This window comes from Dromaius novaehollandiae, chromosome 26 (assembly GCF_036370855.1).
Source record: "Dromaius novaehollandiae isolate bDroNov1 chromosome 26, bDroNov1.hap1, whole genome shotgun sequence".
Classification (NCBI taxonomy): Eukaryota; Metazoa; Chordata; class Aves; order Casuariiformes; family Dromaiidae; genus Dromaius; species Dromaius novaehollandiae.
The window spans coordinates 6,630,870-6,645,791 of NC_088123.1; the positions used below are offsets into that span (position 1 = coordinate 6,630,870).

General features: G+C 50.6%; 1 protein-coding gene across 5 annotated transcripts in view; it reads right to left on the bottom strand.

Moving 5' to 3' along the window:
- PPP3CC (protein phosphatase 3 catalytic subunit gamma) overlaps positions 1-14,113 on the bottom strand; it is a 41,696-nt gene extending 27,583 nt beyond the window's left edge. For 3 of the 5 annotated variants that reach the window (XM_064497790.1, XM_064497786.1, XM_064497788.1), the window contains exon 1: positions 13,807-14,100. In XM_064497790.1, coding sequence (XP_064353860.1) covers positions 13,807-13,858 — 52 coding nt within the window. In that variant the 5' untranslated portion in view covers positions 13,859-14,100. Of the gene's footprint in view, positions 1-5,712; positions 5,735-13,806 lie in introns of those variants that run through there. The other 2 variants (XM_064497791.1, XM_064497789.1) reach the window with 2 other exon arrangements.
- Positions 14,114-14,922: the final 809 nt, after the last annotated feature.

Consider the following 14,922-nt stretch of genomic DNA (forward strand, 5'->3'; position numbering starts at 1 on the left):
TGTATAAAGGCTTTAATCAACTCAGTGCGAGCAGTTATCTGACACACTAACATCCTTTTTTTTTTTTTTTTTTTTTTTAGGATCTGAACGTTATCCTTGTTAATACTCAATTCTGTTGAGGTGACCAGTCTTGTAAGAAGGTGGAGCAGAAGAGTCCTTGCTGGAGCTAGCCTTTGCTTGCAGAAAGTGGAAGCACAGTGCTTAGGGCAAAAGCTTAAGCCATCAGATTGACGCCTGGCCCTGGGGCTAAAACCTCACACCTTGAGGCGGGGGGGAGAGCGAAGTGTCCTGCCCCCTTCCTGCTCCCACCTGCAGAATGGGGAAATATGTCCTCATCTCACAAAAAGCTTCACGGTTGCTGACAGACTGCCAAAGTACCACAAACAGAGCACTAAACCCATCCTTGTAGCCAGCTCCTCCCTGCACTGCCCACCAACAACAGTTAAAAATGAAGGATAAAACATTCACAGCATTAAGCTTCTTGTGAACATCTACTGCTGTGATCTTCATGCCATCTTCCCTTTGCTTACCACATCATACGCTGCACCTAGTCTAACTTACATAATGAAATCTTTAGGTCTGGGGCTTTTCATTTCACAAGGGCATCAAAACACAGCCTACAGATTGCTGAGAAAACACTACAATTCCCATTCTACTAACAGGACACACATTGCACCCCAAACCACGAGCAGAAGAACACAAGCGCAAGTGAACTTTGAGGTGTAAAATGGATTAAAAGGTCAGCTGTGCTTTAAGGAGTGCAGCGAAAGGATAGCGATACCTTTGCTGGACTACAGTGCAAGACTGATCTGCAAAAAAATTAATGCGGATTTGCCAGTCCAGGGGCACGTGGGTATTCTCAGCCTGACAACTAAAAAGGAGGCTATGGATAGTTAAACACTGGAGAATTTGACAAAAAGCTCCTTTTCTACCATGAACTCTGCAAAATCAGAGCACTGAGTCCACCGGCAAATGAGTTCATTCATTTGTCCCTCCACCACCGTCGCCAAAAGACTGTGTTCCTGCAGGAGGAAAGCCTGCGCCACGCTGTTACATCCAGGCTTAAGTGTGCTCCTGTTAAACTTAATCATGGCTCTTCCAGCACAGATAGGGTCAAACCATGTAATCTATCATCGATTTTCATAATAGAGGGGTTAAAACAAAGCAAAGATGCTGTTATCCCCGCACTGGAGAAGGTGGCAGCAGCGGAGGTTAAACGAGGATAGCGTTTCTAGGGACAAAACAGGGCTGACTGATCCACACCTCCAGAAAGAGGAGGTCAATACCATGGAAGAGAAAACAAAGTGATTCTCATATTATTGTTTATATATTTAAGAGTCACTTGGATGACTGTACAAAGCAACAAGCAAAATTCATTACTGAAAAAGGAGCAAGCAGTATTTGCTTAAAGTGACAACTACAGCAAGACTTAATTGGCTCCCTGACCAACTGGGGCTTCTCAGGAAAAGGAGGTGTCCTCTTGCACAGGGGCGAGCAGGGCTCGAAGTCCACGAAACCCACCCAGGATTAAAAACGCTCAGTAACAGACTCGAGAGATCACACTGCGATTCCTGACACCCATACGGGGGTGTATCTAAAGGGCATTTAATGCAATAGCCTCCTTCCCTGCTTGCTCCTAGGCAAATGCATGATATTACAGGCAGTCAGCTGAACAGATGGTTACAGATGTACTTTGGGGAGAAAAAGTACATTTCAGGCATTCTGAAACAGCCAGTACAGCTCAGGCAAAACTAAGCAAAGTCAAAGCCATCATTTCTATACTCAGAAATACAACGTAAGGTACTAATAGCTTCCAATTACTGAACGCTCTCTACTTGCGCTAGAAGGCATCTAAAATATTTGACTGACGTTCAACTAAAAATTTGACAATTCAGGATGACAGATGTCCTTCCACCGCAGTGGAGATCTTAGTGTTGAGAAAGTCAGACACAGCTGCCAAAGGTAGAAACATCCACGGTAAAAAGACTGCATGGGAGGCATCTGTATCGCCTTTGAAAGGCTAAGAAAAAGCTACCTCCTGTGTTGAACTATGGATAGCATGAGCAGGAGGTCAGTGGTTTTTTTTCAATTTCCAAATAGTCTAATGTTATTTTTATCAGACATCTTCTCTATTCCCATTCACATGTAACCTACATTCTTTTATTCAGAGTTGAGCAAACATTATGGGGGCTCAAACTGAGCCAACTGACTAAGAAGCAATAATCCGGAGAAGTCCACCTGGTTCAGTGATGAAAGGTAACAGCAATGCCATTTTGTGTTCACAGAAGGCTTAAGTTTCAGCAATGTGCAAAGCTTTAGCAGTAATTAACAGGGAACAAATACTTGGAAGGCAAGTGATGGATGACATCTTTATCACAGCTACAGCAATGCATTAGTCAATCTGCTCCGGTATTTCTCTATTACGGGGTCCCACGACAACATCTTCCTACGGTCCAAGACCACATGGCACGCCTCCCTCACCCAAATATGTAAAGCCCTTTGATCTAGCTCCTATGGCACTTCTTTTTTAACCTCAGAATACTTTGGAAACAGCTACAATGAAGAACATGTGTGAGCCGGGAAGTAAGCATACGTAACGACTACCGCTTCCAGTTCCAGACGAAGAGCCTCGCAGGCGGGCAGAATGCAACCGCTCCGCCTGCAACGGGGCGGCCCCTCGGGCCGCTGTTAAAATTTTGCAGGAACCCGTTTCATCCAGTAACTGCTCCAGCAGCTCAGAGGCCATAACAACATACCAGTGCTTTGAGGCTATTCCGAATCAGGCAGCCCTTCCCCGCCTCGCCAAGGTCATCTATCCAAGCACCAACGAAACCCAACTAGAGCTCAAGTTCTGACAGAGTCCACCACGCAGATTTAAAGAGAAGAGAGCAAAAAACTACACTTTAAAGCAGAGCCTCAAGGGAAAAAGTCCTAGCAATCGACTTTTTGCTACGATCAGGATTTCAAGCATTAATGCCACGTAATGGCCTGCTGGAATACTCGGAAAGCCAAGCAAAGCAATGGGAAAGGACGCGGATGTTCTTACACTTAAGAGTAAAAGTAAGGATGGGTTGAACCTCAGCAGCTAAAGTAAACCTGTCAAACTCAAACTTCCTGTTGGTCCTAATATTTATTAGCAACTACCAATTTTTTCATGGAATAATCGTTATTTCTTGAAATTATGATCCATACAAGTTTCTGGTCATAAAAACCCCAACTTCTCTCTGCTTTAAAAATCCCTATGCTCGTTTGCATGAAATTTTCTCTCCCCTAGAGTGCCTCAGGGTAAGTTTACATGAGAGTCGTCTGCAAAAACAGATGTGTTCTTGATACCAATTTTTCAAAGCCTGGACCAAGCCCTGACAAATAATCTGTGTCATTTTTCAGTGTGAAGCAGTGCTGGCACAGGAGTCCTGATATTGCTATGTCAGAGTATTACTCTGCTCTCCAACTACAGAAGCAATGTGGAAACGAAATCATGAAGTAGAGCAAATATATTGCTCCTCCAGCCTCCTACCACCTGAGAAAATAAGTAACTTATCCCCATGACACCGAACTGTGCTAGCATAAATAATATTCATATCTCAGAAGAGTCACCAAGTAAAGCAAACACCTTCCTTGCATAAATTCTGCAAGAGCCAGAAACAATTACTATTACAGTTCCTGTCTGCCCTCCTCCAAACTTGTGCTGTTCCTTCTACTCTTCTGAGGGGACCAATTTTTCTTTTTCATTATGAATAAGAGACCCTGGATTTCAGAGGATCTAAGCATTCACAAATGGAGTGAAAAAGGAGTTGTGCATCTCACCCTTGAAGCAACTTCATACCTAGAGTCTTTGCTATGGGGACTCCAGCAGCCTGGAGGGCCACAGCCCTCCACATGGCTCCTGCGTTGTGTCAACTACCCATCGAAACTGTCATCCCCTCTATCCTCATTCACATCCAACACGAGACTTCGTATCTTTCTCATCAATTTTGCAAGTCTGGTTTCCTACTAAATGGCAACTGCTTCACCTACATGGGCGCATTAAACACAGGAGTTCACAGCTCCCCAGTTCAACTCAAACCTAGCCAGGGCTGTACTGCTGGAACTGAGGTCGGCCTCTCCACACGCAACCGGTTCAGAAAGCTCCCTCTGCTCCTCACCTTGAACCAGATCCTTCTGTGTGGGACAACTAGAATACCGCCTCACAATAAATCCTAAAAAAATCTGCACCGTACTTAGAATTCTTCCAAGTTGAACGATTTCTTCGAAGGGGGAGAGACGCAGTAACAGTCATCATGATACTACAGTCAAACGAAACTGAGAAAGACCAATCGATTGAGCCATTCCCACCAGCAAGTCTCTCCACCTTATCAGCTACCTTTCAGTAATTCGAGGAGTAACACCCAAATTCGGAGGCCACATTTCCTCTCAGTTACTAGAATCTGGCGCACACAGTCTATTCAGAAGCCAGGTGCATTTAATTCCAAAAAAAGCAAGTGACAGTCCTGTGCATCAAAACGTGAACACAAACATAATGTGTGCCAAAAGAGTGTAATCCAGACCGTGCTTAAAGCTCCTTTGGCCCTGCAGAACTACCAAGAGTAAAGCCAAGAGGCTAGAAAATAATAAAAGATACCTAAATGGAGTGCACGGGTGCATTTTGGAAGCCATACAGCTTCTAAACCTTATAGCTACTACACTGAACTGTGCTCATGAACTCTTTAAAAACTTTAATCAGGACAGAGTGTAATTATCCTTAAACTATTTTTCTGCTGGCAAAACATCGAGCACAGACAGTAAAATAGTGTTATCAGACCAGAAGAAAAAAAGGCGCTTTTGCCAAAGTAAACCCAGGCTACTCAAGGAGGTTTTACTGATACGGCTCTGCAAGCCAAGATCTCCCAAGGTGGGTAGGCAAGCCTGGAGACAGCTGCAGACGGCCACTCTCAGAGGCTGCTGGATTGCTAGGTGGAGCTGGGCGTACGCGTAGGGATGTGGCACTGTGCTCACTCTCTTCATGCACTATGCACCTCCTCAAAGAGCTGGGTGAGATTAAAACCAGGAGTATTTAATTAGAACAGAGACGACTTAAGGCTGTCATTGCGCATCAGCCACACAGCTCTTAGCTAGAAGAGCCATCCACAAACCTTTCACTATGTAAATTAACTCTTCACGCATGGATTCTTCCCCTGCCGCTGGGATTTCCCCACGAACGAAGCTGAACTTCAGCTGCAGCTGAGACCCAGATTCAGACTGCACGTCCTCCAGGAAGCCCAGCCATGCTAGTCTTGTTCTCGCTGAAGCTCTCCGCAGCTTGAGGAAGGTGGCTCAAAATTGCATTTGGCAGACATTGAACCTATTTCCCCAGGCTCCTCAGGAGCAATACAGACATTAAAATCGTACTTGCTTGCAAGGGTCCCATTAAGTTTACAGTGTCTGCACCGCTATGCATAGGTCCATCTCTTAATGACCAGTGCTGATGCAGATTTGCCTGGGATTGTCATTGAGACAACCTGTCCAGAGCCAAGTACTGTGCGGGTGACAGAGGCTCCCTACACCACTGAGTGCCAATTCACCAGCTACGGCGAAGGCGAGTGCCTAAGCCCTGAAGACTAGCCTGAATAAAAATCTCTCCTGAGACACTCAATGTCTATACACTTTCTAGCAGTCAAAAATATGTGTATTCCTACGAAATGATCACTCAACAGCACACCAACCACAGCAGACCTGTCATCTTCCCTTCGTCTGTTCCATCGATGGGATGTTCTCCTCAGCTGACTCGAGAGGGTCACTGCTAAGCTTGAACAAAAAAAAGAACAAGAAAAAGCCTGAGGTCTACAGCAAACAGCTGCAGCTACTTAAAAAAGTGAGCTCACCCAAGGAGACGAGAGGGGATTCCTAGATGTCAGCAGGCAGGGAAATTCACCACCTGCTTTCACAAGGTTAGCAAGCTGACAGCCAGGCCACTCACAGATCATTAATATAAGAACAGTAGGGTCTTTGTGTCAAAGACAAATTCCCCACCTGCTGGTAAATGTAAACCTGACCCTACCAACAGTGTGCAGAAGGGGGGGGATGCTGGCTCCAGTTTTAAAACTACTTTAAGTGGACATGATTTTGCACATTGTGTACTTTTGAGATCTCGCTCAGGACAAGGCTGCAGGCATAAAATGGCCTGCTCCATACGGTAACCTAAACAAAGCAGCATTCAGAGACGCGCTCTGGAGCCTGACCACGGCGAGGAAGGTGCGGAGGAAGCCAGCAGGCCTTTGATGGAGCGATTGTTTCACTGCATCCAGCGAGAGGTGGTCACAGCAGCAATAATAAAGAATTCAAGTACTTGCAATCACCACTGCAGGAAGAAAGACCAGGTCACACACAGTAAAATCACAACGGGGAGCTCGGTTTCTCTTTTCCTCCTACCTAAACCTTAGGGCTTCAACCTGAGCTACGGTCACCCTGGATCAAAACAATGCTGCTTAAAGCATTTCTGAAATGCCTTGCGATGTGCATGCTCCAGTGCTTGACATTTACACCCGCACATCGCCTTGTAACCACCGTACAGAGATACAGCCCGTCTGAAGGGTGCTACGAGCTAATTAAAATCTTCCCAGTGGCCACACTGCAGATCAGCAGGAGTTTTCTTGCAAACAAAAGGGTAAGTAGCCTGGTAAACGGGCTTCTTCAAGTCCTAGCAACACTTGCACAGAGGTTATATTTGACTCAGGCCAATGTATGCATAGTCAAGTCATTTTAAAGTGAAAATTTGCCCCATGCTATTAATAAAGTCCCAAAAAACAAATTCAATCTTTGCTGTGGACCTTTGTGCAACAGGGATGGAGGTTCAATGACTTGAGCCCCCAACTACTGCTGCCCCGGGAAACAGTCCTCTGCACTTCTGCTAGGGTCTTCCTCCTTCCAGGAAACCTTCACGTTACATCGACTTTGGGACAATATTGTTTGAAAAACCATTTAACCATGCTCACTCTCTCTTATCAGCTTATAAAAGGGAACGTTTTCTAAAGGAGGCTAGGGAACTGAGCACTCTTAGAGGAGTGACTCTGGGAACACGATGAACATCATTTCTCCCTGCTGCTGCTGGGAGAAAGGAATATTCAAGATTATAGGAAATTCATCCTGAACCACTTGTCTTACATGAGAGGAGATCACTGTGCTCTCTCACCATGTTTGGCTTGGGGTAGGGAAAGTGCTTTAAATTTACATCTTAAAGCCATCACCACTGCAAACGTATTTACTGAAGGGGGAGAAGCACTCAGAAGTCAAGAGATTGATTTAGATTTCCAGATAGATAAAACCAACAAGCCCTATATAAGCAGCATACCCAGGCTCCCAGCTGGAGGAGGTCACATTACTCAATACACTCACATCCACCTCTGCTACTAATGGAAACACAGCGAGATCCTATTATGGCTTCGTAGCTGGAGACGCTGCAGTTAGAGAAACCAGTGAGATTTTGCTTCGGAGGCTCGAGGTTTGAAGTCAGAGCGCAGCTCAGATAGCGTAACAATCCTCCTCCCTGCCAGCGAAACCTTTAAAAACCACAGAACGAGATTTTGTTTTCCTACTTCTTTTGAGCACCCTCCGCATTCAGAAGCGCCCAGCACCCTTCATCCCAACCCTCCCCTCCAGTCCACGCCACCCACCCGAGAAGTGCCCGAGCAGAGACCGCTCTCAGTGCCGAGCCGTCCCCTCTCCTCCACTACCTCCTCCACCACTGGGTACCAAGCTAAGCGCCGCTCCTTGCCCTGCAGGGTTTTCACAGCACACCTGACCTGGGTCTCAAGTGTCACTCGCATAGGCTGTTCTGTACAGCCGCACCAGCCTGGCCCCTCGGAGCCAAGTCCTGCATTATAGGATAATGCTGATGCCTTTACGTAGTCCGTTTCCTTGCTCCCGCTGCTTAATGATGTCTAATTCCATTACCGTCCAAGACATTAACACACTGTAGAGCTAGTAAATACACCCGGCATCCCACGCCATCTTCAGAGACATGCACGGGATCAAGCGGGGAACACCTGGAAAACCACACAGGCCACAGAGAAGCCTGCACAAATGCAGGGCTCCAAGTACCGTCCTTAGATTAGCACTTGGCTCTGCCCTGAGCAGGACCCCAGGATTTACCTAAATCGCTCCGTTCATCACCAACAGCCCAGCGTTCATTACTATTTTAAGCCAGCACCCTGCCCTACTTCCTGCAGACTCGATTCCCAAGTAGCAGACTGCTCTCCTCTCCTGCCCATAAAAACCATCTAAACACCAAAAAATTACAGCCAGAAGAGAAATTCCTCTCGACTCAGCCCTCCTTTATTAAATGAAAAATACCATTTCGGCACGACACCTAGCTAATCCAAGCTCATTTGTTCTAATTGCTACAGGATGGGGCCTCTGAGCAGCAGGCGCAGCCTCCAATGTGGGAACGGAATTAACCTTTCACGGGCTGATTTCCAGAGAGCAGGAAGGCAGAAACCCCTATCACGCACGGAGGGCTCGCACAGCGAGAGTGCTGCAGACACGCACACGTACCTGCCCTCACCTCCTCCAGGAGCACCAGCACGGCCGAAGCAGCTGCTATTGCTCTCAGAAGAAACAAAAAGACAACCCAATCTTATTTCCCTGATGCCTTATCAAAGTTTTCTTAGCAGCTCCACTAACCATAACCAAGGCTAGCATTAGATTTTCGGTTTTGTCACCAGCAGTGGCATTTCTGGTAATTAGCACAGCAACAGAACATTTATATTACAGGCTATAAAGGGACCCGACTCGGAGAAGTTTCATACACGAGACAATGGCACCACCGGCTTTGTTCAGAGCAGACAGGAGATATGTGAAGCGTATTACAGCTGGATCGCTTGCATTACCCTGATATTTGAGGAAGTGCCACTTAGCACTGTATTTGACTTCTGATTCATTTTTGGATGAAGTGCCATATGATCTGACAAGATCAGCAGTAATTCCGCAACAGCCGGTCTAAGCACCGGCAGAAAACCGTTTCTTTCCCCAGCACATCGCGTTTAAAAAGAATAAAGCATCCTTCATGCAAGAAAGGCCTCCAAAGAGTGGATTCCCAATTAAGAAGTACTCTGAGAGATCCCTACAGAGCTTGTGCTATTACGGGCTAACTACACTCAAGACCTTCTTGAGCTTTGTCCAGACAAGTTGCTACACCATGACACAACTTGCTTTTTAGAGATCCCACCACTGCATCTTGACTCAGATGGCATTCGCACTTTCACTCCGGTGCACCCAAGGCCTGAGAGCACACACCTTGGCCTTCATCTCCATTTTTAGCCATTTAGCAGCTCTTATTTTCCCAAGTAGTGCTTATAAGCTGTAAAATGGCTACATTAGACAAAACAAACCAATTAAGGCGTTACAGAAGACAAACATTAAATGAACAGCCATTACAGTGATCATCCTACTTATTTCTTCTTTTCAATAACGACAATTTCCCTTATATTTAAGCCTCGCCTAAGCCTTTATTTGCTTTGCATGCAATTACAAAGCTACTCTGACTTTTGTATCAGTGCATTTTGTTCCAAAACTCTGTATAGCTCCCCAGCCCTCCTCATCTGCAGAAAGCCTAATGCTTAACCATTCATCTGCATTTAAGGAATGACAGTTTATATTGAAAACAAGGTAGAAAGAGAGCTGCATATTTTTTATAAAGTGAAAGTCTTCAGGCAGCAAGATAAACTAGCACATCCTCTGAACTCTGTCCACTTGGTAGCAACTTGAGGGAGGTTCTTCAAAGCCTCAGAAGACAGCATATACTGATCTGGCGTTGGTTCTTGGCTCCTCAAAGGAAAAGCTTCTGTTGAAGTTACCCAGAGCTTCCCTGAATGAATGCTGTGGGTTCAGACTCCGTGCTTCCACCAGCGTCTCCATCGCACTGCAAAGGCATGCACAGGCTATGCAGAGGGAACAAGATTAGCAGTTCCTCATGCATTTTCTATTCAAGCGTGGCTTCACCTGAGCTGAACATCTAGACCCAAGCTAGACATGCAGAAAGGAGCCTGGAAAAGCCGATGTGCTTATGAAAGGACAGCAAAGTGCAAACTGGGAAAGGCAGCACACCACTTGTTTACGGGACACCCTTAGCTACGTGATCTCCACAACCCAGGAGCGCTCAGCACCAGTCCCAGCTTTACCATCAGTACAACTCCTCAGTGTCAAAGCACTGTCAGTGCCTCAGTCTCACCCCTCTACAGAACAGCAATAACGCAACACTTCTTCATAAAAGGGTGCAAATTAGCATGAGCACTAAACAGTATGTGCATTAGGTATGTCATACTGATTACTGAGAAACACGCAACGGCAAAGGCTGCCAAAAAGACTGCACCGGACTCTAGCTGCTCCGTCTTCACTACCTCTGTAACTGTGCAACATCTCACAAACTCACAGATCTAGAAGGTGCTCCAGATCCTTTCCTTTGACTTGGCCAAACGTCTGAACACCAATACCCTGTTTTTCTAAAGAATTTTTCATGAATGCAATTGCAAACACAGTAAGTTACGTTGCCTTCTACACTTCAGCCATGCTACGTATCCTTGGAAAGGCCAATCGCAGCAGACAGCTAGGCTTACAATCACCATTACTCCCCAGGGGAAGGTGCACCTTGCAGGCATGATCTGCTGTAGGTGGAACAAAGCAGAATTACTGTAAGAAAAGTCTCCGACAGCTTGTTTTTACAAGGCCCTATTTTCCAAGGGAAGGAGTCCCCACCATGCCCAAGTCCTGACCCAAGAGTCCAGCCTGGGCGCGAGAGGGGAAGTCTGCCCCACGGCATGCCCCGTCTCCACGACCATTTGAGCATCAGCTTCTCCTGAAGCTCCACTTCAGGGCCACTATGGTAGCCCAAAGCATCACACACCTGCCTGCAAATTCGTACAGCATTTCACTGGCTGTGGCTCCGTCAGCCAAGTCGAGCCTTTTTGGCAACGCAGATAACTAGCTATGCAAATATGGACCTAGCTATGCAAAAATCACTCCAATTTCCAGCATAACCACCCCAATACGCTCACAAGGACACCAACTTCGAAAAATAACGATCTCGGTGAACAAGAGCAAACAGTCTGCCGGTAGACTGTGCCACTTGAAAGCAATTCTTGACATATCCAAAAATTAGAGATTTTAACAATGAACATGAAATTACCTGAGTACAAGTTTAAGCATAAAACTGGAGCAAATGGAAACATTGTATTTCTTCTGATTAAACATAATTATAGTTAACATTTCTGTTGGGCTCTTGAGACATAAATATATAGGTTAAACATAGTTAAAATCCTACATCCTACTTAATTGTAGGCATTTTCAATTGAATGAAATTAGCTTTTACCTCCAGGTTTAAATTATTAATAACTGTGAACAATGTCACCACCTTTAAACAATAATCACAGCTAAGGAAGAAGATTTTTCCTGCCCAGATTTCTAGAGTCACTCAAATTAGCATCCCAAGCATACCTGGGGGAAATCAAGCGCTCTCCTTGAGAAGCTCGCGCAGCCCCGCTGGTGGCGGCAGCCTCCCGAGGCCGGCAGCAGCCTCCCGAGGCCGGCCTCCACGCCGCGGCTGTCGGCACGCGTTTGCGTGCCCGGCGAGCAGGCTGGCTCCATGCAAGCTCCCGCGATCGCGACGCGTCTCAACCCCACCTGGCTCCGGGCTGATTGGCGAAGGCCACTCCCAGCTCGGGCCACCTGGGCACGGCACGGCCGCCGGGCCCTCCGCGCACAACGTGTGCGGCCCCGGCATCGATACCGTCCACGCGGCCGTTAATAGGATTTCATGGAAATGGATCTGAAAGCCCAACGCCCGGGCGCGCCGGAAAGCGTGTCGGTGGAGGCGACTCGGCTGAATCATAATGGCTGCATTGACATTACCTTCCCCGAACGAGGCCAACCTAAACACACGCAGCTGCCTGGGATTTAGCAGGAGATTTACAGTTTGCACTGGCCACTCAGGCTGCCTGAAGACCAATAAATCATAAAGCCACACACCGCTCTGCAGGAGACCCTGGATCCTGCAAACGTATCAGAATTTCAGCCTTATTTCTCGCAGCAAGCTTAAACCAGCCCACAAAAAGCCCCCAAACAGCACACGGCTAACCAAGCCCTGGGAGCCTCCAAGTCCAGGCTGCCATCCTATTCCACTCTCCCTTCATTTGAGGCCACAGTTATTAACATCTAAACATGTGACCAGCCACATGACAGGCTAAAAAAATCACTTGGACCAGTTCAGAGTAGAAGGTAGAGATGACAGCACGCATCTATCGGGCGGGCACACCTCCATCCCCATATATTATGGCCATTCCTGGGAAACAGCCCCTTAATCAGAAGGCTCAAGGCAGTGCGACTGCCTACAGCAGCTCGAGCTGTCCAGGCGAGCAGCCTCAGTAACGGGGCAACTGTGTAACTTTAACAGCTGGGTGCCTCTGGGCTGCGGTGGTGGGCGCCGAGCAAAAGTTGAAGCAAGTGAATGCGTGGAGTAGATGCTCCCCGATGCGTGGGTATGATAGATGGCACCAGATCAATTAGGGCAGCTAAATGCACATCATACAAGCCTCCCCCTAATCCAGGAGTTTCTCAGCTAACATACTTCTCTCCTCATTAACCGCTTCGGTGTCTTCTGCTCTTTCAAAAATAGTACCTACTATAACGGGTCCTGAAGGGGGGCCAGCTGGCATCAACCTCAGGGCATCGAAAGAGCTAACGCAGCTTCGGGGGAGGCAAGACACAAGCGAACAGGCGCAGAGCTGCCAGAACTAGGGCAGGGCCAGTTCTCCCCCCCCCCCCGCTTTTGGGGGGGGATCCAAAGCCTCCCCCCGGAGCAGGGCCTCGGCACCCCGCAGCCAGGAGCGACGACCCCCAGGAGCACGCGCCTGCCTCCGCCTCGCTGCCGAGACCCCCCCGGGCGGGAACCGCTCCCCTGCGCCCCCTCCCCGGGCCTCCCCCGGCGCGAGGCTCGGAGATCCCCCCTCCACGCCGCGCACGGCCCCCCCTCGCCGCGCGGGGAAGCCCGGCCTCCCTCCCCACCCCACGGCCCGCAAGGCGGGGACCTCCCGCGCCCTGCTGCCGTGCACAGCCCTCAGGTGGGGGGGTCCCCAAGGTATCGCCCCTGCAGGGGACCTGCACCCCCCCCCCGCACTGCACCAGAGGCAGATCTGGGTGCCAGTGTCCCCCCTGCATAGCACATCACCCCCCCCAAGACTGAGGGTGCCCCCCACCATGCTCCCCCCAGAGCAGGGTGCTCCCCCACACCAGGCTCCCCCCAAAATAGTGATGCCCCCCCCCCGGTTCCCCCTAGACCAGAGGTGCCCCCCCAGAGCAGGTTCTCCCCAGACAAGGGCTCCCCACACACACACGTCAGGCTCCCCCCAGCCACGGTACCCCCCCCCAGCTCCCCCAAACCAGACGTGCTCCCCTACACACCAGACCCCCCCAGAACAGAGACGCCCCCCCATCGGGCTCCCCCTAAGGCTGCACCACACACACATCCGGTCACCCCATCATCCCCCGGGCCACCCCCCCGGGCTCCCCCAGCCCAGGGTGTCTCCCCTCGGTGATCCCCAGGGCTGCCCCCCCTCGATGCTCCCCCATCTCAGGGCCCCCCCCGAGCAGGGGGTCCCCCCCGGGGTGATCCCTAGAGCTCCCCCCCTCGATGCTCCCCCAGCCCAGGCCCCCCCCCGGGGTGATCCCCAGGGGCCCCCCCCCGGAGCAGGGCCCCCCCCGGGGTGGTCGCCGGGGGCCCCCCGCGCTGCACGCCCCCTCGCAGGCAGGGGGCGCCCTCCCCGCGCCCCGGCCCCTCACCCTTGACGATGCGCTCGGTGGTCGGCAGCTTGTTGTGGCCGCGCCCGGACATGGTGGTGGTGCCGCCTGTCCCCCCCCACCGCCACCCCCCAGCAAGGGCCGGCCTCGGCCTCCCCCCTCCCCTCGCTGCGAAAGGAGGGGGTGCCTCGGGGTGCTCCCGGCGGCTGAGCGGGCCCCGGCGGCGGCCTCGGGATCCGCTCGGTGCCCAGGCGGTGGCGGTGGCGGCGGCGGCGGCTCCGCGGTCCTCCCCACCCCCCTCCCCCCACCGCCACACCGCCCTCCTCCTCCTCCTCCTCCCCCCCTCCGTGCTACTGCGCAGGCGCCGCCCCCCTCCCGCACCGCCCCTTCGTCGCGCGCCTGCGCGTCAGGCCGCGGCACCGCCCCCCCGCCCGGGCAGCGCCGGCCGCGGGAGGCGGGGCGGCTCCGCGCGTGCGCGGCAGGGAGCGGGTGGAGGCGCCGGCTCCCCGCCGTCACGTGGGCGAGCGGCGGCGGCGGCCCCGCCCCCTTCCTGCCGCCATCTTGGAGGGGAAAGGGCGCTGTTGCTAGGCGACGAGCGCCGGGCCTTGCAGGCCGGAGGCCTCGGGGCCTAGGCCCGGCCCCGCCGAGGGGGATGGAGGGGAGCGATACCCCCCTTCCCTCCACGATGAGGGAAAGGCACAGCCCCAAGCCATCCCCCCCAGGCAGGGGGGCCTCTCACCCAGCACGGCCTGCGCTGTCCCCAAAACCGCGGGTGCCCTCCTCTCCTCTGCCCACCCCAGCAGCGAGGGCAGCAGCAGCTCCGGCTGCAGCCCGGCCTATTTAAAGGCCGCATCCCCGCCGTTGGAGGAGGTGGGGGCAGACGGTAAAAATAAAATGCCACCACACCCCTCAGGCAGCACAGATTGGGAAATCAAGTACTTGGCGTACAGAGTTCGCGGGGCCCTGTTAAACCTAACAGCTTGCACACGCCTCGGCATATGTGTAACTAAATAAAAAACGCTACGCGCATACTTGAAATAGCAAGAAACTCTCACTTTGTCTAGGGAATAAGTTTCGACTGAAACAAGCAGCAATTGCTGGATTTAACCTTTCTGCCGAAATGGGTAACTAAATTCACATGCGTTCATCAAAACAAGG